At 43.8% G+C, this 24,726-nt stretch overlaps 2 protein-coding genes across 6 annotated transcripts in view; both read right to left on the bottom strand.

Annotated features, from left to right (window-relative positions):
* lyst (lysosomal trafficking regulator) overlaps positions 1–14,213 on the bottom strand; it is a 242,383-nt gene extending 228,170 nt beyond the window's left edge. For 4 of the 5 annotated variants that reach the window (XM_036945914.1, XM_036945918.1, XM_036945917.1 and 1 more), the window contains exons 1-2: positions 14,094–14,213; positions 12,502–12,789 (exon numbers count right to left, since the gene is read on the bottom strand). In XM_036945914.1, the coding sequence (XP_036801809.1) occupies positions 12,502–12,582 (81 nt within the window). In that variant the 5' untranslated portion in view covers positions 12,583–12,789; positions 14,094–14,213. The remainder of the gene's footprint in view (positions 1–12,501; positions 12,790–14,093) is intronic. The other variant, XM_036945915.1, reaches the window with a different exon arrangement.
* Positions 14,214–22,312: 8,099 nt separating this feature from the next.
* The window catches only part of nid1a (nidogen 1a), an 81,478-nt gene continuing 79,064 nt past the window's right edge, over positions 22,313–24,726 (bottom strand). Inside the window, exon 22 of the mRNA XM_036945912.1 lies at positions 22,313–23,848. Within this exon, the coding sequence (XP_036801807.1) occupies positions 23,715–23,848 (134 nt within the window). The 3' untranslated portion in view covers positions 22,313–23,714. The remainder of the gene's footprint in view (positions 23,849–24,726) is intronic.

The raw sequence follows: 24,726 nt of genomic DNA, 5'->3' as shown, positions 1-24,726 counted from the left end.
ATGGACGTGCAGGGGTACCAGGTAACAACATGGACGTGCAGGGGTACCAGGTAACAACATGGACGTGCAGGGGTACCAGGTAACAACATGGACGTGCAGGGGTACCAGGTAACAACATGGACGTGCAGGGGGTACCAGGTAACAACATGGACGTGCAGGGGTACCAGGTAACAACATGGACGTGCAGGGGGTACCAGGTAACAACATGGACGTGCAGGGGGTACCAGGTAACAACATGGACGTGCAGGGGTACCAGGTAACAACATGGACGTGCAGGGGTACCAGGTAACAACATGGACGTGCAGGGGTACCAGGTAACAACATGGACGTGCAGGGGTACCAGGTAACAACATGGACGTGCAGGGGTACCAGGTAACAACATGGACGTGCAGGGGTACCAGGTAACAACATGGACGTGCAGGGGTACCAGGTAACAACATGGACGTGCAGGGGTACCAGGTAACAACATGGACGTGCAGGGGTACCAGGTAACAACATGGACGTGCAGGGGTACCAGGTAACAACATGGACGTGCAGGGGTACCAGGTAACAACATGGACGTGCAGGGGTACCAGGTAACAACATGGACGTGCAGGGGTACCAGGTAACAACATGGACGTGCAGGGGTACCAGGTAACAACATGGACGTGCAGGGGTACCAGGTAACAACATGGACGTGCAGGGGTACCAGGTAACAACATGGACGTGCAGGGGTACCAGGTAACAACATGGACGTGCAGGGGTACCAGGTAACAACATGGACGTGCAGGGGTACCAGGTAACAACATGGACGTGCAGGGGTACCAGGTAACAACATGGACGTGCAGGGGTACCAGGTAACAACATGGACGTGCAGGGGTACCAGGTAACAACATGGACGTGCAGGGGTACCAGGTAACAACATGGACGTGCAGGGGTATCAGGTAACAACATGGACGTGCAGGGGTACCAGGTAACAACATGGACGTGCAGGGGTACCAGGTAACAACATGGACGTGCAGGGGTACCAGGTAACAACATGGACGTGCAGGGGGTACCAGGTAACAACATGGACGTGCAGGGGTACCAGGTAACAACATGGACGTGCAGGGGGTACCAGGTAACAACATGGACGTGCAGGGGGTACCAGGTAACAACATGGACGTGCAGGGGTACCAGGTAACAACATGGACGTGCAGGGGTACCAGGTAACAACATGGACGTGCAGGGGTACCAGGTAACAACATGGACGTGCAGGGGTACCAGGTAACAACATGGACGTGCAGGGGTACCAGGTAACAACATGGACGTGCAGGGGTACCAGGTAACAACATGGACGTGCAGGGGTACCAGGTAACAACATGGACGTGCAGGGGTACCAGGTAACAACATGGACGTGCAGGGGTACCAGGTAACAACATGGACGTGCAGGGGGTACCAGGTAACAACATGGACGTGCAGGGGTACCAGGTAACAACATGGACGTGCAGGGGGTACCAGGTAACAACATGGACGTGCAGGGGTACCAGGTAATAACATGGAGGTGAAGGGGTACCAGGTAATAACATGGTTAGGTGCAGGGGTACCAGGTAATAACATGGACGTGCAGGGGTACCAGGTAACAACATGGACGTGCAGGGGTACCAGGTAACAACATGGACGTGCAGGGGTACCAGGTAACAACATGGACGTGCAGGGGTACCAGGTAACAACATGGACGTGCAGGGGTACCAGGTAACAACATGGACGTGCAGGGGTACCAGGTAACAACATGGACGTGCAGGGGTACCAGGTAATAACATGGACGTGCAGGGGTACCAGGTAATAACATGGACGTGCAGGGGTACCAGGTAACAACATGGACGTGCAGGGGTACCAGGTAACAACATGGACGTGCAGGGGGTACCAGGTAACAACATGGACGTGCAGGGGTACCAGGTAACAACATGGACGTGCAGGGGTACCAGGTAATAACATGGACGTGCAGGGGTATCAGGTAATAACATGGACGTGCAGGGGTACCAGGTAACAACATGGACGTGCAGGGGTACCAGGTAACAACATGGACGTGCAGGGGTACCAGGTAACAACATGGACGTGCAGGGGTACCAGGTAATTGAGGTAGATCTGAATATTAACTATTGATACTATTATTACTATGAATGAATGATTCACTGTTAGTCTACACTGCTGGTTTATGAAGCATGTGACAAAGAACATTTGATTTGAACATTTGATTTGAGACAGATACAGAGTCTGTGTGGGTGGAGCGGCCTGTCACCGTGCGTCTCCATCACACAGCTGGGTAACTATGGAAACCCCTGACATCAGCACAACAGAGACAAGAGAATTGCAGGGTTGTCGAGTACACACACACACACACACACACACAAACAATCAATCGTAGCCCTCTGCAGTACAAGCACCAGACCAATAGGGAGGGTCTCTAGTTAAATACACCAGGGAACCCCTCACAGGACAGATAACTAGACAGACTGGAAGCATGTTGATTCAGCTGTTATCCCTGTCCACTGATCCACTGAGGCAGAGACATATAGAGAGAGACATGAGGAGATCAGCACAGCTCTGCCTGCTATCAGGTGAGAGATCGAGTACAGGAGAGGAGAGAGGGCTGTCTGTCATCCGAGGAGAGAGAGAGCTGTCTGTCATCCGAGGAGAGAGAGAGAGCTGTCTGTCATCCGAGGAGAGAGAGAGAGCTGTCTGTCATCCGAGGAGAGAGAGAGAGCTGTCCGTCATCCGAGGAGAGAGAGAGAGCTGTCCGTCATCCGAGGAGAGAGAGAGAGCTGTCCGTCATCCGAGGAGAGAGAGAGCTGTCCGTCATCCGAGGAGAGAGAGAGAGAGAGCTGTCCGTCATCCGAGGAGAGAGAGAGAGAGAGCTGTCCGTCATCCGAGGAGAGAGAGAGAGAGAGCTGTCCGTCATCCGAGGAGAGAGAGAGAGCAGTCCGTCATCCGAGGAGAGAGAGAGAGAGAGAGAGCTGGCCGTCATCCGAGGAGAGAGAGAGAGAGAGAGCTGGCCGTCATCAGAGGAGAGAGAGAGAGAGCTGGCCGTCATCAGAGGAGAGAGAGAGAGAGAGCTGTCTGTCATCAGAGGAGAGAGAGCTGTCTGTCATCAGAGGAGAGAGAGAGAGAGCTGTCTGTCATCAGAGGAGAGAGAGAGAGAGAGCTGTCTGTCATCAGAGGAGAGAGAGAGAGAGAGCTGTCTGTCATCAGAGGAGTTAGAGGGGGAGGAGAGAGAGCTGTCTGTTATCAGGTGAGTTAGAGGGGGAGGAGAGAGAGCTGTTTGTTATCAGGTGAGTTAGAGGGGGAGGAGAGAGAGCTGTTTGTTATCAGGTGAGTTAGAGGGGGAGGAGAGAGAGCTGTCTGTTATCAGGTGAGTTAGAGGGGGAGGAGAGAGAGCTGTTTGTTATCAGGTGAGTTAGAGGGGGAGGAGAGAGAGCTGTTTGTTAACAGGTGAGTTAGAGGGGGAGGAGAGAGAGCTGTTTGTTAACAGGTGAGTTAGAGGGGGAGGAGAGAGAGCTGTTTGTTATCAGGTGAGTTAGAGGGGGAGGAGAGAGAGCTGTTTGTTATCAGGTGAGTTAGAGGGGGAGGAGAGAGAGCTGTTTGTTATCAGGTGAGTTAGAGGGGGAGGAGAGAGAGCTGTTTGTTATCAGGTGAGTTAGAGGGGGAGGAGAGAGAGCTGTTTGTTATCAGGTGAGTTAGAGGGGGAGGAGAGAGAGCTGTTTGTTATCAGGTGAGTTAGAGGGGGAGGAGAGAGAGCTGTTTGTTAACAGGTGAGTTAGAGGGGGAGGAGAGAGAGCTGTTTGTTATCAGGTGAGTTAGAGGGGGAGGAGAGAGAGCTGTTTGTTATCAGGTGAGTTAGAGGGGGAGGAGAGAGAGCTGCAGCAACAGGGATGAAACTAGATTAATTATACCAAGAGAGGAAGATGCTACAAACACTGTCATTACACCCAGTGTGTGGACTGCTGTGTGCGTGAGAGAGGCACACAGATGATGTTACCCAGCCTGTCATTAAACAGAGCCACGATAATAACTCAGAAGAGAACAGACTGAGGCAGCTGCTGCTACTCTGTTGTACAAGGTGGTGGGGGGGGGTCTCCATGGCAACTGGGGACATGAGTAGTAGTAGTCATTCTGAACCCTGTCATACCAGAGGGGGCGGAATGGCCCTCCAAAACACCTGACTGACCCCAATTTCACAAAGACACTGACTGATATTGAAGCTCATTTGCTTTAATGCATGTTGTCCTCACATCAAATCCAAAAAGTTTATTGGTCGCATGCAGTTTTGCAGTTATGTTAAGTTTCTAGCGCGGACAACGCAGCAGTATCTAGAAATACCTAATCCAAGAGTTAAAAAAAGAACAAGAAATGAAGACATATCAGAATGAGCAACGTCAGAGTCCTGAATATAAATCAGAATGAGCAACGTCAGAGTCCTGAATATAAATCAGAATGAGCAACGTCAGAGTCTGGAATATAAATCAGAATGAGCAACGTCAGAGTCAGGAATATAAATCAGAATGAGCAACGTCAGAGTCCTGAATATAAATCAGAATGAGCAACGTCAGAGTCTGGAATATAAATCAGAATGAGCAACGTCAGAGTCCGGAATATAAATCAGAATGAGCAACGTCAGAGTCAGGAATATAAATCAGAATGAGCAACGTCAGAGTCCTGAATATAAATCAGAATGAGCAACGTCAGAGTCTGGAATATAAATCAGGATGAGCAACGTCAGAGTCTGGAATATAAATCAGAATGAGCAACGTCAGAGTCTGGAATATAAATCAGAATGAGCAACGTCAGAGTCAGGAATATAAATCAGAATGAGCAACGTCAGAGTCTGGAATATAAATCAGAATGAGCAACGTCAGAGTCCGGAATATAAATCAGAATGAGCAACGTCAGAGTCAGGAATATAAATCAGAATGAGCAACGTCAGAGTCCTGAATATAAATCAGAATGAGCAACGTCAGAGTCTGGAATATAAATCAGGATGAGCAACGTCAGAGTCTGGAATATAAATCAGAATGAGCAACGTCAGAGTCTGGAATATAAATCAGAATGAGCAACGTCAGAGTCAGGAATATAAATCAGAATGAGCAACGTCAGAGTCAGGAATATAAATCAGAATGAGCAACGTCAGAGTCTGGAATATAAATCAGAATGAGCAACGTCAGAGTCAGGAATATAAATCAGAATGAGCAACGTCAGAGTCAGGAATATAAATCAGAATGAGCAACGTCAGAGTCCGGAATATAAATCAGAATGAGCAAAGTCAGAGTCCGGAATATAAATATGCTGTACATATACAGAGCATTCAGAAAGTATTCAGACCCCCCCTTGACCTTTTCCACATTTTGTTACGTTACAGCCTTATTCTAAAATTAATGAACTAGTCCCCCCCTCGGTCTACACACTATACCCCATAATGACAAAGCAAAAACTAGAAATGTTTGCTCATTTACTACAATAAATAAATAAATCACATTTACATAAGTATTCAGACCCTTTACTCAGTAGTCTGGCTGGGCCACTCAAGGATATTCAGAGACTTGTCCCAAAGCCACTCCTGCGTTGTCATGGCTGTGTGCTTATGGTCGTTGTCCTGTTTGAAGGTGAACCTTCACCCCAGTCGGAGGTCCTGGAGCAGGTTATCTCATCTCTTTACCTTGCTCCGTTCATCTTTGCTTTCATCAAGACTAGTCTCCCAGTCCCTGCCGCTGAAAAAACATCCCACAGCATGTTGCCACCACCATGCTTCACTCTAGGGATGGTGCCAGGTTTCCTCTAGACGTGACGCTTGGCATTCAGGCCAGAGTTCAAACTTGGGATCATCAGACTAGATCATCTTCTTTCTCATGGTTCGAGAGTCTTAAGGTGCCTTTTGGCAAACTCCAAGCAGGCTGTCATGTGCCTTTTACTGAGGAGTGGCATCAGTCTGGTCACTCTACCATAAAGTAGTGATTGGTGGAGTGCTGCAGAGATGGTTGTCCTTCTGGAAGGTTCTCCCATCTGCACAGAGGAACTCTGTAGCTCTGTCAGAGTGACCATTGAGTTCTTGGTCATCTCCCTGACCAAGATCATTCTTCCCAGATTGCTCAGTTTGGCCGTGCGGTCAGGTCTAGGAAGAGTCTTGGTTGTTCCAAACTTCTTCCATTTAAGAATGATGGAGGTCACTGATCTTGGGGAACTTCAATCCTGTAGAGAGTTTTTGGTACCCTACCCCCAGATTTTTGCTCTGACATGCACTGTGAACTGTGGGACCTTATATAGGACAGGTGTGTCTTTCCAAATCATGTCCAGTCATTTGAATTTACCACAGATGGACTTCAATCAAGTGGTAGAAACATGTCAAGGATGAGCATTTTTCTTCAGCTTGCCATGCTTTCCACCTGGCTACCCCTGGCTACCCCTACCCCGGTCAACTGCCCTTCACCCCCACAGCAACTTATCCAAGCCTCCCCAATTTCTCCTTCACCCAAATCCAGTTGGCTGATGTTCTGAAAGATCTGCAAAATCTGGACCCCTACAAATCAGCCGGGCTAGATAATCTGTACCCTCTCTTTCTAAAAATTATCCGACGCAATTGATGCAACCCCTATTACTAGCCTGTTCAACATCTCTTTCGTGTCGTCTGAGATTCCCAAAGATTGGAAAGCTGCAGCGGTCATCCCCCTCTTCAAAGGGGGATTCACTCTAGACCCAAACTGTTACAGACCTATATCTATCCTACCCTGCCTTTCTAAGGTCTTCGAAAGGCAAGTCAACAAACAGATCACCGACCATTTAGAATCCCACCGTACGTTCTCCGCTACGCAATCTGGTCATGGGTGCACCTCAGCCACACTCAAGGTCCTAAACGATATCATAACTGCCATCGATAAAAGACAATACTGTGTAGCCGTCTTCATTGACCTGGCCAAGGCTCTCGACTCTGTCAAGCACCGCATTCTTATCGGCAGAATCAACAGCCTTGGTTTCTCAAATTATTGCCTCCACTGGTTCACCAACTACTTCTAGAGTTAAGTATGTCAAATCGGAGGGCCTGTTGTCTGTACCTCTGGCAGTCTCTACAGGGGTGCCACAGGGTTCAATTCTCGGGCAGACTCATTTCTCTGTATACATCAATGTCGTCACTCTTGCTGCTGGTGATTCTCTGATCCACCTCTACGCAGACGACACCATTCTGTATACTTCTGGCCCTTCTTTGGACACTGTGTTATTAACTAACCTCCAGACAAGCTTCAATGCCATACAACACTCCTTCCGTGGCCTCCAACTGCTCTTAAATGCAAGTAAAACTAAATGCATGCTATTCAACCGACCGCTGCCTGCACCTGCCCGCCCGCCCAGCATCACTACTCTGGACGGTTCTGACATAGGTATTTGTAGTTGTCCACATATTCTAGGTGTCTGGTTAGACTGTAAACTCTCCTTCCAGACTCACATTAAGCATCTCCAATCCAAAATTACATCTAGAATCAGCTCCTTATTTCGCAACAAAGCATCCTTCACTTATGCTGCCAAACATACCCTCGTAAAACTGACTATCCTACAGATCCTTGAATTCAGCGATGTCATTTACAAAATAGCCTCCAACACTCTACTCAGCAAATTGGATGCAGTTTATCACAGTGCCATCCATTTTGTCACCAAAGCCCCATATACAGTGGGGAGAACAAGTATTTGAAGACCTGCAAAATCGGCAGGTTTTCCTACTTACAAAGGATGTAGAGGTCTGTAATTTTTGTCATCTGTACACTTCAACTGTGAAAGACGGAATCTAAAACAAAAATCCAGAAAATTACATTGTATGATTTTTAAGTAATGAATTTGCGGGAGAAGGTTTGTAGCTTGTCAGGAGCGAGGCGTTGGTGTCTGCGACGTGGATGACTTTCCCTTTCTGAATCTGTGATTGTTTGGAGTCCCTTCCACATGCGTCTCGTGTCTGAGCTGTTGAATTGCGACTCCAAATTGTCCCTGTACTGTCGTTTTGCCTCCGACGGCCTTACAGAGGTCATAGCTGGTCTGTTTGTACACGTCCATGTTCCCAGTCACCTTGCTGTGGATAAATGTGGTGGTTCTCGCATTCAGCTTCGCACAAATGCTGCCATCTATCCACGGTTTTTGGTTTGGATAAGTTCTTATCGTCACAGTAGGTACATCTTCTATGCACTTCCTGGTGAACCCAGACACAGTCCGTGTATATGTCGATACTATTCCCAGAGGCCACCTGGAACATTTCTCAGTCCGAGTGATCAAAACAGTCTTGGAGCTCAGATTGGTCAGACCAACATTGAACAGTCCTTACCACGGGTGTATCGGCACCTAAGCATCGTATTGTGAGGTCCCTGGCAATTTCCAACCCTAGACAATATATCTGGAGAAAGCCATGATTCTGTATAACAGAGTATGTTACGGTCCCTGATGTCTCTCTGGAAGGAGATCCTCGCCCTGAGCTCATCTACTTTATTGTCCAGGGACTGAACGTTAGCGAGTAATATACTAGGACGTGGTGGATGGTTTGCTCGCTGCCTGAGCCTGACTACAAACTCAATTCTCATCTCCGGCGTCGACTTTATGGTATAGCACCTGGGATGAACGGGGCTGCTTCAGGAAGTCCAAACAAAGGATCCAGTTCAGGGAGGTCACATTTCTGGTGAGTGACCGCCAATCTAATGTCAGTTATTTATAGTGAGTGACCGCCAATCTAATGTCAAAGTTATTTATAGCAAGTGACCACCAATCTAATGTCAAAGCTATTTATAGCAAGTGACCACCAATCTAATGTCAGTTATTTATGGCGAGTGACCGCCAATCTAATGTCAGTTATTTATAGCGAGTGACCGCCAATCTAATGTCAAAGTTATTTATGGCGAGTGACCGCCAATCTAATGTCAAAGTTATTTATAGCGAGTGACCGCCAATCTAATGTCAAAGTTATTTATAGCGAGTGACCGCCAATCTAATGTCAAAGTTATTTATGGCGAGTGACCGCCAATCTAATGTCAAAGTTATTTATAGCGAGTGACCGCCAATCTAATGTCAAAGTTATTTATGGCGAGTGACCGCCAATCTAATGTCAGTTATTTATGGCGAGTGACCGCCAATCTAATGTCAAAGTTATTTCTGGCTGTAGGTAATAATACTAGAAACGTTCTGAGTACATAATGTAAGAAATAACACACACAAAAAAAAAATACTGCAAAGTTGGATAGGAGCTAGAAAACAGGGCAACCGTGTCTGTAGGCGCCATCTTGTCACTTCTCTCTCCCTCCTTGACTGCTCTTCTTCTCTCCTCTCTCCAGAGAGAAGAGCAGTCGATGAGGTTTTAATATCCAATGGAAGAAAGAAAAAAAACAATCCTCTCCGCTTTTCAAAACACCTACCCCAGAATCATCCCAGACCTGTTGGTTACCACACCACTAACTAGTGTGTGGTAACCAGAGTGAGTGAGGACCATGGCACTGGAAAGTCTTAGTTTGAACAGAACTAGAGCTTCCGCTACGAGCCTAAGTGATACATCAATGCTTTTACAGAAGGAGCAGAGGACATCATGCAAATAGCTTGTATTTGAATGGAGGATACCTCATCTCCTTTCTGAAGCCTACAGTAACTAGGTCATTGTTAAAAGACCCAGTATATCTCCATAGAAACAAGTGATCTTGTGACTTCCCCCTTGACAAAAAAAAGCATTATTAAGGCTCAGTATGACTCAGAGCAGAGCGCTACGAGTCCACGGAATACGCAATGCTGTGAATATCCAGGATAGGGCCCGGATTCATTAGGCAGTTGTGATCTGGGGTCAGCTTTTGCCTTCTGATCATAATGAATAGGATTAAAATGGACAACAGGGGACCTGATCTGAGATCAGTGGCACTGCAGTCCAATCCCAGGCTTTACTCTGGTGGTGGAGCAGACTAATCGGAGTCTGGTGATCTCTCTGTTGAAGACTCACGGTCATGGGGTGAGAGGTACCAGAAAGAGAGGGGGAGGTGGAGTTGGTTCACAACAGATAGGCCTGGGAGAGGTCAGAAGAACCAGAAAGATACACCAGTGAGAGGAGGGAGGTGCCATCAGTTTATATGGTGTAGTGGGGGCCTGGGAGAGGTCAGAAGAACCAGAAAGATACACCAGTGAGAGGAGGGAAGTGCCATCAGTTTATATGGTGTAGTGGTGGCCTGGGAGAGGTCAGAACTAAACACAACTTCCTCCAAAACAGACAGCTCAGTTTGGTAGTTACTATTTTACTCAGGCCCTTCAGACTGGGCTCAGTCTAGTAACTGAGAAAAAGCCCTGTGCTTCGTATTCTTGGCCAGACAGACACCCAGCAGGCAAGCTGTGGTTAACACTCACACCCACCTAATCAACTATGCTGTAGCTCACAGCTCCTCCGTCCGTCTCATGCTGGCTTGTCTATCAGTTAAAACCAGGGTTCAAACTAATTTTGAAAGATGGAATTGAATGACTTTTCCATTAACTATACATGACTTTTAACTGAATTTCCAACAATTGTGAACATTCAATTGCAAAAACAAACGGTCAGGTTCACATTGGGTAGAGATCAATAGAAAAATAGGAAATTACTATGAAATAATACAATATTGACTTATTTTTCAACATCTCATCTCTACTCAGGCAGTAACAGCCAGACAATGTTGTCCTCCTCATACTGTACTGTCGGGTGGCCCCTCTGTCGGGTGGCCCCTCTGTCGGGTGGCCCCTCTGTCGGGTGGCCCCTCTGTCGGGTGGCCCCTCCGTCGGGTGGCCAGTCTGCTTAAGTATGCTGCAGAGCTGCCTAAATCATTGTACTTGTTTATCAAAGTAGATAAGGTATACTTCCACAAACTGTCTCTATCCCTCTCTCTTGTTGTGTTGCGTACATTCTTCTCTCATAAGGTAAATGCACTCTGTTTCTAAACTAAATTAGCAGGTATAAAAGTGTATCCATCTCTGTCCAAACCAGAAAGAACCGTCACAATGGATTATGGTCATTGTAGTTAATTACCACGTTTCTGCCTGAACGAGGTTGAACATTATTTTACTTAATGAAAACTACAACTCCCTTCAGCCCAGCGTCTCACATGGTTCAACTACAAATCAGGTCAAGAACTAACGGTCAACTAGTTGTTTAATAACCAGGGAGAAAAAAATACATTTTGGTTAATCGCTCAGCACAAGATTAAACAGACCAGTCAACACACACACACACACAAACCAGTCAACACACACACAGCCTTTTCATGAGCCTCTGACCTACTCTCTTCCCATTTGGAAAGACATGATTGAGGTTTTAGTGAACTACCACTTGGCATCCACACCAGACCACAGCCACATCACAAGTAAATCCAGACTTCAAGTAGTCTAAACTAGTCTGTATAGCACTGATGATGTGGCACAGAAGAGACCTTCTATATTAACAGGCTGCACTAGTCTATAGTCCTCTAAAGTAGTCTGTATAGTACTGATGATGTGGCACAGAAGAGACCTTCTATATTAACAGGCTGCACTAGTCTATAGTCCTCTAAACTAGTCTGTATAGCACTGATGATGTGGCACAGAAGAGACCTCCCATATTAACACACAGGCTAGACTCTTTGCCATACGGGCGGCAGGTAGCCTAGTGGTTAGAGAGTTGGGGCGGCAGGTAGCCTAGTGGTTAGAGCGTTGGGGCGGCAGGTAGCCTAGTGGTTAGAGCGTTGGGGCGGCAGGTAGCCTAGTGGTTAGAGCGTTGGGCCAGTAACCAAAATGTTGCTGGATCGAATTCCCGAACAGACAAGGTAAAAATTGTCATTGTAAATAAGAATTTGTTCTTAACTGACTTTCCTAGTTAAATAAAAAATACAAACTAGACAGACTGAACCATCTGTTATCAATCCATGTTTCTTTATAGAGAATTCTGCAGAAGCAACTTTCCCTTATGTTACGTATGATGTGACTGAAGTAGCCAAACCGACGGGCCGTTCACCTAGGGGCAAACCAACGGGCCGTTCACCTAGGAGCAAGACGAAACAGATGTTTCCCCACAAATGTTTTCCTCGATCAGCTTAATCCTGTGATGAACGATCACCATTCTTATACTCCTGAGTTGGTCTAATCTCCTTACCGGAAAAATCTACAAAGTAGACCATGTGGCTTACCGGACCCCAGTTAAGTAATGACCAGTGGTATAATGAATAGCAGCAAACATCCCATTAAGCCATTATACTACTGGTATCCATGTGCATTAGAGCCAATGTCTCTATATTAGGCTAGTATACTGCAGTAGGGATTTTCCACATCTACAGTAGTGTATTTCACATATTATTCATGGACAGAAACCTACTTTTAAAAAGTCATACAACAACAACAAAAACAATCAGGCTGCAAGTGCTGTAACGTAATCACACAAAAAGTATCTTGTGTCATATGAGTTGTGTTGTGGCCAGCTCTGGTCCGGGTCGTTAGCTTCGTAGTGCCCTGGACCAAAGCTACGCTGTGGCTTGCTACTGGACCTACCTGTAGCTCTGCTCCTTGTACTCGACAGTCCATGTACTTCTCCCAGGCAAAGGCCAGGTTAGCCAGGTGTGGATTGGCCATGTCCCCGGACTGTAGGTCTACTCCAGGCAGCAGAACAAGGTGCGGTTGGGGACAGTGACTGACTCACTCCTCATCGGAGGAAGTCAAATGCTAACCAGGACCAGGGGCAGCTCAGTTTATCCTAGTGAGTCACACATAATCCATGAAGTCTGGCTGTAGCTAGAACAGATGGACGAAACTGTCAGTGTTGCTTCTGTTTGTTGGTTCCTGCAGAAAACATAATAATAAAACAAGTGTTGACACTTTTGCAAACATCATCATCTTGTTGGGTGTAAAAAAAACACTGTACTTGGTCATCTGCTAGCTAGCTATATGTTTAAACGAATATGTTGTCGATAAATGACAATTTTTTACTCTTCTCACATCATAACTATTAACTATTAACATAGCAGGCGTTAAAGAAATGACTGAAACTAGATCCCCTACATACTGGTCTTAAGAAGAAAATGAACTGTTGGGGGAGATTCTCTTCTTCAACCGCTCAACCAATCCAGTAAATGTAGAAGAGTTGAGAGGGAATGTCCACTTGTTAAACGGATACCTTAAATTGTTGTCTCTGTGTCCAGTATGAAGTAAGCTAGTTTTGGGAGCCAATGCTAACCAGCGATAGCGCAATGACTAAGTCTTTGGGTATCTGCTAGCATGTTAGTAGATACATAGACTTCCATTCATTGCGATAACGCTATTTAGCATTGGCTCCCAAAACAACCTCTTAACTTATTTCATACTGGACACAGAGACATAAAATGGTATCCACGAGTTCATCTGACTCTGTGGAAGTAGATAAATGGCCACATTGCCAATATCTCAAAAGTATCCCTTTAACGTCCAAAAGCGAAAGTCGCATCGCAGGCTCTCTTGGCGACTACTGACGCGTTCAACACATCTGTGAACTCGGGAAAATACGAAGTCAAATCATAACGTCAGCGAACTTCAGGTCGAAAAGTCAGAGCCCTAGAATGAAGACCCTAACCCCCCCCCCCCCCCCCCCCCCCCCCGAGTTCCCAGTTGCTTTGAACGCACTGAAAGTCGGAGATCTCTCAGTTCCCTGTTGTTTTGAACGCGGCATACATCACAACCGACTGCATGGTAACCGCTGGCTAGTAGCTGTCAATAGTTGCTAGCCTTAGATAGCATATTAGCGACACAGCTAGCTACGCTAACTTAGTGTCCGGCGCAAGCAGCAAATGGCACATTTCAAAATTAAAATCCTGGCCAGTGCTTACTGTTTGAAAATGAGATGGCTAGATAGTAGAATTGCGTGCTCCGGTGATGGGAAAAAAGCCACAAGGACTCATTTGCCCGTAATAGACTGTCTCAGCTGTGTAGCTACTGCATTTGCTAGCTAGAGCTGTCAAACTGAAACGTCCCGCATTTCCAACGACGCGTCTGCAGAACGAAACGATACCAAACCGTTCTAAAAAGCCTTTAGAAAGCTTCAAACGATCACTCTTTCACTTTTACAAGCGGCTGAAAATGGCAAGTCACGTTATCTAGTTATTCTCACATACCCGTTCGTTCCCAGGAGAGTATCCAGGATGCTTTCCAAGCGGTAAACTATCCACGGTATCATACCGAATAGACAAACGGAGGACGACAAAAACCGCCACGGACCTGTGGGCTAGTCGCCATTGGATGAAAAAAAGAGGCTTAACACCCGCCCCCTATCAATCAATCATGTTCTGTACGGACACGCTCTGACAGACCTGTCAATCATCTGACGTCATCAGTGTGTCCCCTCTGTGGGCGGGCTCTCTCTCTCTCTCTTACAGCACAGTTACAAAGGGGCACACGACGAGCAGACCATTTTCACGGGATGCAAGAGAGAGAACATTTGAATGTTTTTGAAGCAGTTTTATACGAGACAGGAATTTGCCCTGAATTCACCGAAAAATAAAATGTCCTACTACAAACACATGGAGCCTTTTTTTTAATATACTGAGTTAGCTTTATAATAGGCCTTTACAGTGATGTTGGTTTTTCTTGTGTTGAGAAAAAAAACTGGATGCCTGGCAAGGATGTGGGCGGAGGCAAGCACCAGCCAGCGAGATCCTATTGGCACGTTCTGGCATTTATTTGCATATTGCCATTAGGGAACGCCTTACACTGGGAAGTGCGTGTGTGCAGTAACTCAACTTGCCCTGTCACTCCTGATCAACGCATTTTTTTTTTACTTTGGCAAAGAGTAAAGTCCACAACACGCAGTGCACTCTGTTTGTTACAGATTCTAGTTTTGTAAACAGAACATTGTATGGAGATCAAACGTTTCATAGGCCAAAATCCATCTTTCTCCCAGTCTTCTCCCACTGCAGGCCACAGGGCTTCCTCTCAGCACCATCGTATCAAATGATATTGCCCGCATACACATATTTAACAGATGTTATTGGTCCATATTTAACAGATGTTATTGGTCCATACACATATTTAACAGATGTTATTGGTCCATACACATATTTAACAGATGTTATTGGTCCATATTTAACAGATGTTATTGGTCCATATTTAACAGATGTTATTGGTCCATACACATATTTAACAGATGTTATTGGTCCATATTTAACAGATGTTATTGGTCCATATTTAACAGATGCTATTGGTCCATACACATATTTAACAGATGTTATTGGTCCATATTTAACAGATGTTATTGGTCCATACACATATTTAACAGATGTTATTGGTCCATACACATATTTAACAGATGTTATTGGTCCATACACATGTTTATCAGATGTTATTGGTCCATACACATATTTATCAGATGTTATTGGTCCATACACATATTTAACAGATGTTATTGGTCCATACACATATTTAACAGATGTTATTGGTCCATACACATGTTTATCAGATGTTATTGGTCCATACACATGTTTATCAGATGTTATTGGTCCATATTTATCAGATGTTATTGGTCCATACACATATTTATCAGATGTTATTGGTCCATACACATATTTAACAGATGTTATTGGTCCATACACATGTTTATCAGATGTTATTGGTCCATACACATATTTATCAGATGTTATTGGTCCATACACATGTTTATCAGATGTTATTGGTCCATATTTATCAGATGTTATTGGTCCATACACATATTTAACAGATGTTATTGGTCCATATTTAACAGATGTTATTGGTCCATATTTATCAGATGTTATTGGTCCATACACATATTTAACAGATGTTATTGGTCCATACACATATTTAACAGATGTTATTGGTCCATATTTAACAGATGTTATTGGTCCATATTTATCAGATGTTATTGGTCCATACACATATTTAACAGATGTTATTGGTCCATACACATATTTATCAGATGTTATTGGTCCATATTTAACAGATGTTTTTGGTCCATATTTAACAGATGTTATTGGTCCATATTTAACAGGTGTTATTGGTCCATATTTAACAGATGTTATTGGTCCATACACATATTTAACAGATGTTATTGGTCCATATTTAACAGATGTTTTTGGTCCATATTTAACAGATGTTATTGGTCCATATTTAACAGGTGTTATTGGTCCATATTTAACAGATGTTATTGGTCCATACACATATTTAACAGATGTTATTGGTCCATATTTAACAGATGTTTTTGGTCCATATTTAACAGATGTTATTGGTCCATATTTAACAGATGTTATTGGTCCATATTTAACAGATGTTATTGGTCCATACACATATTTAACAGATGTTATTGCGGGTGTAGCAAAATGCTTTTGTTTCTAGCTCCAATAGTGCAGTAATATCTAACAATACACAACAATACACACAAATCTAAAAGTAAAAGAAACATAGAAATAAGAAACTTCGAAATATTAGGAAGAGCAATGTCAGAGTCCGGAGTACACATTATAGAGTCCGGAGTACACATTATAGAGTACGGAGTACACATTATAGAGTCCGGAGTACACATTACAGAGTCCGGAGTACACATTATAGAGTCCGGAGTACACATTATAGAGTCCAGAGTACACATTATAGAGTACAGAGTACACATTATAGAGTCCGGAGTACACATTATAGAGTCCGGAGTACACATTATAGAGTACGGAGTACACATTATAGAGTCCGGAGTACACATTACAGAGTCCGGAGTACACATTATAGAGTCCGGAGTACACATTATAGAGTCCGGAGTACACATTATAGAGTCCGGAGTACACATTATAGAGTCCGGAGTACACATTATAGAGTACGGAGTACACATTATAGAGTCCGGAGTACACATTACAGTGTAAATTATTCTCCAGACTCTGACATTGCTCTTCCTAATATTTCCATATTTCTTAATTCAATTTTTCTTATTTCAATGTTTATATATATACAGTGCCTTGCGAAAGTATTCGGCCCCCTTGAACTTTGCGACCTTTTGCCACATTTCATGCTTCAAACATAAAGATATAAAACTGTATTTTTTTGTGAAGAATCAACAACAAGTGGGACACAATCATGAAGTGGAACGACATTTATTGGATATCTCAAACTTTTTTAACAAATCAAAAACTGAAAAATTGGGCGTGCAAAATTATTCAGCCCCCTTAAGTTAATACTTTGTAGCGCCACCTTTTGCTGCGATTACAGCTGTAAGTCGCTTTGGGTATGTGTCTATCAGTTTTGCACGTCGAGAGACTGACATTTTTTCCCATTCCTCCTTGCAAAACAGCTCGAGCGCAGTGAGGTTGGATGGAGAGCATTTCTGAACAGCAGTTTTCAGTTCTTTCCACAGATTCTCGATTGGATTCAGGTCTGGACTTTGACTTGGCCATTCTAACACCTGGATATGTTTATTTTTGAACCATTCCATTGTAGATTTTGCTTTATGTTTTGGATCATTGTCTTGTTGGAAGACAAATCTCCATCCCAGTCTCAGGTCTTTTGCAGACTCCATCAGGTTTTCTTCCAGAATGGTCCTGTATTTGGCTCCATCCATCTTCCCATCAATTTTAACCATCTTCCCTGTCCCTGCTGAAGAAAAGCAGGCCCAAACCATGATGCTGCCACCACCATGTTTGACAGTGGGGATGGTGTGTTCAGCTGTGTTGCTTTTACGCCAAACATAACGTTTTGCATTGTTGCCAAAAAGTTCAATTTTGGTTTCATCTGACCAGAGCACCTTCTTCCACATGTTTGGTGTGTCTCCCAGGTGGCTTGTGGCAAACTTTAAACAACACTTTTTATGGATATCTTTAAGAAATGGCTTTCTTCTTGCTACTCTTCCATAAAGGCCAGATTTGTGCAATATACGACTGATTGTTGTCCTATGGACAGAGTCTCCCACCTCAGCTGTAGATCTCTGCAGTTCATCCAGAGTGATCATGGGCCTCTTGGCTGCATCTCTGATCAGTCTTCTCTTTGTATGAGCTGAAAGTTTAGAGGGACGCCAGGTCTTGGTAGATTTGCAGTGGTCTGATACTCCTTCCATTTCAATATTATCGCTTGCACAGTGCTCCTTGAGATGTTTAAAGCTTGGGAAATATTTTTGTATCCAAATCCGGCTTTAAACTTCTTCACAACAGTATCTCGTACCTGCCTGGTGTGTTCCTTGTTCTTCATGATGCTCTCTGCACTTTTAACGGACCTCTGAGACTATCACAGTGCAGGTGCATTTATACGGAGACTTGATTACACACAGGTGGATTGTATTTATCATCATTAGTCATTTAGGTCAACATTGGACACACTACCATTTTTGAAAGAAAGGCACATTTTTTGTCCATTAAAATCACATCAAATTGATCAGAAATACAGTGTAGACATTGTTAATGTTGTAAATGACTGTTGTAGCTGAAAAAGGTGGATTTTTTATGGAATATCTACATAGGCGTACATTGGCCCATTATCAGCAACCATCACTCCTGTGTTCGAATGGAACGTTGTGTTAGCTAATCCAAGTTTATAATTTTAAAAGGCTAATTGATAATTAAAAAAACCTTTTGCAATTATGTTAGCACTGCTGAAAACTGTTGTTCTGATTAAAGAAGCAATACAACTGGCCTAATTGAGTATCTGGAGAATCAGCATTTGTGGGTTCGATTACAGGCTCAAAATGGCCAGAAACAAATAACTTTCTTCTGCAACTCATCAGTCTATTCTTGTTCTGAGAAATGAAGGCTATTCCATGTGAGAAATTGCCAAGAAACTGAAGATCAGGTAGAACACTGTGTACTACTCCCTTCACAGAACAGAGCAAACTGGCGCTAACCAGAATAGAAAGAGGAGTGGGAGGCCCCGGTGCACAACTGAGCAAGAGGACAAGTATATTGGCGTGTCTAGTTTGAGAAACAGACGCCTCACAAGTCCTCAACTGGCAGCTTCATTAAATAGTACCTGCAAAACATCTCGATGTCAACAGTGAAGAGGCGACTCCGGGATGCTGGCCTTCAAGGCAGAGTTCCTCTGTCCAGTGTCTGTGTTCTTTTGCCCATCTTAATCTTTTATTTTTATTGGCCAGTCTGAGATATGTCTTTTTCTTAGCAATTCTGTCACCCATTGACTTTTCCCACATTTTGTTACAACTTGAATTAAAAATGGATTTAATTGAGATTTTGTGCCACTGGCCTAGGAGTTAAGAAGTAAAACTGTGCTTAACAAGTCACATAATACATTGCCTGGACTCACTCTGTGTGCAATAATAGGGTTTAACATGTTTTTTGAATGACTACCTCATCTCTGTACCCTACAATTATCTGTAAGGTCTCTCAGTCGAGCAGTGAATTTCAAACACAGATTCAACCAGGGAGGTTTTCCAATGCCTCACAAAGAAGGGCACCTATTGGTAGATGGGTAAAAAAACAAGCAGACATTGAATATCCCTTTGAGCATGGTGAAGTTATTAATTACACTTCAGATGGTGTATAAATGCATCCAGTCACTACAAAGATACAGGCGTCCTTCCTAACTCAGTTGCCGGAGAGGAAGGAAACCGCTCAGGGATTTCACCATGAGGCCAATGGTGACTTTATAACAGTTACAGAGTTTAATGGCTGTGATGGGAGAAAACTGAGGATGGATCAACAACATTGTAGTTAATCCACAATACTAACCTAATTGACAGTGAAAAGAAGGAAGCCTGTACAGAATAAAAATATTCCAAAACATGCATCCTGTTTGCAACAAGGCACTAAAGTAGTACTGCAAAAAATGTGACAAAGCAATTACATTTCTGTTCTGAATACAAAGTATTATGTTTGAGGTAAATCCAATACAACACATTGCTGAGTACCACTCTTCATATTTTCAAGCATAGTGGTGGCTGCATCATGTTATGGGTATGCTTGTAATCATTGAGGACTTTGGGAGTTTTTCAGGATAAAAAGTAAACAGATTCGGAGCTATACACAGGCAACATCCTAGATGAAAACCTGGTTCAATCTTCTTTCCATCAGACACTGAGATTAATTCACCTTTCAGCAGGACAAAAACTTAAACACAACGCCAAATATACACTGGAGTTGCTTACCAGGAAGACAGTGGATGTTCCTGAGTGGCAGAGTTACAGTTTTCACTCAAATCTACTTGCAAATCTATGGCAAGACCTGAAAAGGGTTGTCTAGCAATGATCAACAACCAATTTGACAGAGCTTGAAGATGTTGCACAATACAGGTGTGGAACTCTCTAAGAGCCATACCCAAAAAAGACTCACAGCTAAAATCACTGCCGAAGGTGCTTCTACAAAGTATAGTCTCAATGGTGTAAATACTTATGTAAATGAAGTATTGCTGTATTTCGTAATTTGCAAAAATTTACTGAAAACATGTTTTGCCTTTGTTATTATGGGGTATTGTGTGGAGATGGGTGAGAAAAAAAATATTGAATCAATATTGAATTCAAGCTGTAACACAACAAAATGTGGAATTCCTCAAAAGGTATGAAATCTTTCTGAAGGTACTTTAGGCTACGTCCCAAACAGCGTCATCTTATTCCCTTTGTAGTGCACTCATTTTGACCAGGACCCATAGAGCTCTAATTCAAAGTAGTTCACTAAACAGTGAATAGGTGCTATTTGGGAGGCACTCTTAAGGACAGGACGGGACGGCCTCCGTATCAGTTGGAAATACCTGTGTTCCGTTTCGTCAACAACGAGATGACGGACTAACTGTTCTAGTTGTTTGTTTCTAGGCGGCATCTAGGCTAAATGACGTTGTTGTTTCTGACGTAGGCTTATGTCATCTCATTTGAATTACCATAAATGCGTAATCTACACTACACAGCAGAGGGAACACCCCCCTATCCACATCGATGGAACAGTAGTGGAGAGGGTAGCAAGTTTTAAGTTCCTCGGCATACACATCACAGACAAACTGAATTGGTCCACTCACACAGACAGCATCGTGAAGAAGGCGCAGCAGCGCCTCTTCAACCTCAGGAGGCTGAAGAAATTCGGCTTGTCACCAAAAGCACTCACAAACTTCTACAGATGCACAATCGAGAGCATCCTGGCGGGCTGTATCACCGCCTGGTATGGCAACTGCACCGCCCTCAACAGTAAGGCTCTCCAGAGGGTAGTGAGGTCTGCACAACGCATCACCGGGGGCAAACTACCTGCCCTCCAGAACACCTACACCACCCGATGTCACAGGAAGGCCATAAAGATCATCAAGGACATCAACCACCCGAGCCACTGCCTGTTCACCCCGCTATCATCCAGAAGGCGAGGTCAGTACAGGTGCATCAAAGCTGGGACCGAGAGACTGAAAAACAGCTTCTATCTCAAGGCCATCAGACTGTTAAACAGCCACCACTAACACTGAGTGGCTGCTGCCAACACACTGACACTGACTCAACTCCAGCCACTTTAATAATGGGAATTGATGGGAAATGATGTAAATATATCACTAGCCACTTTAAACAATGCTACCTTATATAAATGTTACTTACCCTACATTATTCATCTCATATGCATACGTATATACTGTACTCTATATCATCAACGGTATCCTTATGTAATACATGTATCACTAGCCACTTTATACTATACTATGCCACTTTGTTTACATACTCATCTCATTTGTACATACTGTACCCGATACCATCTACTGTATCTTGCCTATGCTGCTCTGTACCATCACTCATTCATATATCCTTATGTACATATTCTTTATCCCCTTACACTGTGTACAAGACAGTAGTTTTGGAATTGTTAGTTAGATTACTTGTTATTACTGCATTGTCGGAACTAGAAGCACAAGCATTTCGCTACACTCGCATTAACATCTGCTAACCATGTGTATGTGACAAATAAAATTTGATTTGATTTGATTTGATTTGATTTGACATAACGTGAATCATTTAAATTGCATCAACATTTCTATGTGAATAGACAATATCGATTAAGTGCATATTGGTATGAAGTTGGGATAGTTATCTTTCGAAAATGATATTATGTCAACCTTTGTAACATGAGTTCACTAACACTCGATAATATAACAACATTCACGTCGATATATGAATCGCGTTGGAAACTAAGTCAACACCGTCATCTAGTGGTGTATTATAGCTGAACACACATTGACCCGCTGTAATACATGACTGTATCCGGCTGACGCCAGGGGGCGCCATTACCCCCACGTAGAAGAAGGAGCCCTTGAAGAAAGGAGCCCGTTTTGCTTCCACACCTCTGTGAAATGTAGATGTATGGAACGTCTTTGTATTTAAAAGTCTTTGTAAGTTATGTAGCTTTTTGTACCACCAAAACAAAAACATCTCACACATCTGTAAAAAAACAACAACATATTTTTATTGGATAGCTGCACAGGATGTACAGTAAACTCCTGTCTGCCACCCCAGCAGTGAATACAGTCGACTCTGTAACATACTTCAGTATGGTGTTTAAATGGGGGATGTGGGGGTGATCTGATGCCACACATTTCACAGAGCAAGGAGGGGAGTCGTAACAAGCTAAGATTTATTTTGACCAACAGTTGCCTTGATAGAATACTAACACACACAAAAAATACATTTTGGGGATGTGGGGGTGATCTGATGCCACACTTTTCACAGAGCAAGGAGGGGAGTCGTAACAAGCTAAGATTTATTTTGACCAACAGTTGCCTTGATAGAATAATACTAACACACACAACAAAAAAAAACATTTTTCTTGAAATACTCTTAACCAGCTCCATAGAACAATGTATTTATACTTCAAAGGTATTTATTTACAATTCTAAATAAAAATGTATGTGACTTTATAACAGGATTAATAAAAAAAACTGGCTGGGATAAAAATATCAAATTGTTTCAGTGGCGATGTTCAGAACAGCTACAGTCTAGATATAAATATCATCTATAGAAAGGGCTCTAACCCTGGTGATTTGACTGATAATCTTTTGGCTACACTCGTAAAGGCTGCCAGCCTACCCCATTATGACATCATTGACATGAACGGTGAGACCTGTTCTATGGTTTATATTTCTACGTTAGAGACTAGCAGCATCTAACTCCCCAGGGCACCAGAGAGAAGACATTAGGCTATCTATCTGTGGGTACGTTCTCGGCCCGACTACATCGTATTCTCTGTTGCATTGTATCAACCAACGGTTGCATGCTACATCACGGACTGCGAGGCCTAACACCAGTTTGTTATATTACATCCGATTGCTGGTATATAAAGGGCTTTATAAAGTCAATGTTATTGATTGATTGGTTGGTTGGTTGATATATCAAATGATGTGCTTAGCAGATAAACTGTATGTTAATTAAACAGACATCCAGGTGTTGTGAGATCTGGCAGGCGTCTACAATGTAGTCAGCCTGGAATCAAATCAAGTCCAATTCCACTTGTCACATGCTTGGTAGACTAACAGGTGTAGACTAACAGTGAAATGCTTTCTTTACGGTCCTTTTACAAAAATGCAGAGTTACAGATAAGATCAAATACACATGATGTAGCCATTATTTCTGAGTGCCCTGTCTGTCTCATCACCTCAATACCTACCCCCCTCCTTCTCCACCTCAATACCTACCCCCCTCATTCTCCACCTCAATACCTACCCCCCTCCTTCTCCACCTCAAAACCTGGCCCCCTCTTCTCCACTTCAAAACCTGGCCCCCTCTTCTCCACTTCAATACCTGCCCCCCTCCTTCTCCACTTCAATACCTGCCCCCCTCTCTCTCCACCTCAAAACCTGCCCCCCTCGCTCTCCACACAGCTGACGCCCAGTGCATTGTTGGGACACAGACAGGAGCGACCTCTGGGTGTGGCCAAACATAGATGTGTGCATCCTCCGTTGTTCACGGCACAGTAGTTTTTACCTGGTGGGAAGAAAGAAAACAGACATTAGTTAACGCTCCGTGTTAATACTGATCCCTGCCACGTTAAGCCCTGTGGAAGACTAGCGTCCTGTCCAGGAGTTGTAAAAGCCTCACGCAGAAACATGTTCCCGCCACATGGGCTGTTCTGGTTCAGACAGAGAAGGTGACCCGCTGGACACAGTGGTCAGTTCACTAACAAGAATTTAAAGTGACATCAACAGAAATATAACCAGCCCGTCGGTGGAAAAGTTGGGTGGAAATAAAGATTCCTTTACGTTGGTGACTTTCCAATCAGTTCTCCACGTTGATCCAATGTTTGTGCCCAGCGGGTTACAGCGGGTTACTGACGCAGACCAGGAAACTGACGCAGACCAGGAAACTGACGCTAACTGAGGACAACAGCAGATATTCAGGATGTTCCTTGGGTAATACTATCTAGCTTGTATCCACCCCTCCCTTCACACAGTAACATTTAGTCTCCCTACTAGCCCTTCTCTCCTTCTCTCTATGGTACCATAGAGATGTGTGTTATATAGTTCTACTGCTGACAGTGGTACCATAGAGATGTGGGTTATATAGTTCTACTGCTGACAGTGGTACCATAGAGATGTGGGTTATATAGTTCTACTACTGACAGTGGTACCATAGAGATGTGGGTTATATAGTTCTACTGCTGACAGTGGTACCATAGAGATGTGGGTTATATTGTTCTACTACTGACAGTGGTACCATAGAGATGTGGGTTATATAGTTCTACTACTGACAGTGGTACCATAGAGATGTGGGTTATATAGTTCTACTGCTGACAGTGGTACCATAGAGATGTGGGTTATATAGTTCTACTGCTGACAGTGGTACCATAGAGATGTGGGTTATAT

This window comes from Oncorhynchus mykiss, chromosome 16, assembly GCF_013265735.2.
Source record: "Oncorhynchus mykiss isolate Arlee chromosome 16, USDA_OmykA_1.1, whole genome shotgun sequence".
In the NCBI taxonomy this organism is placed as follows: domain Eukaryota; kingdom Metazoa; phylum Chordata; class Actinopteri; order Salmoniformes; family Salmonidae; genus Oncorhynchus; species Oncorhynchus mykiss.
Note: the sequence above shows the minus strand (reverse complement) of the source record. Positions and strands in the feature narration are given on the sequence as shown.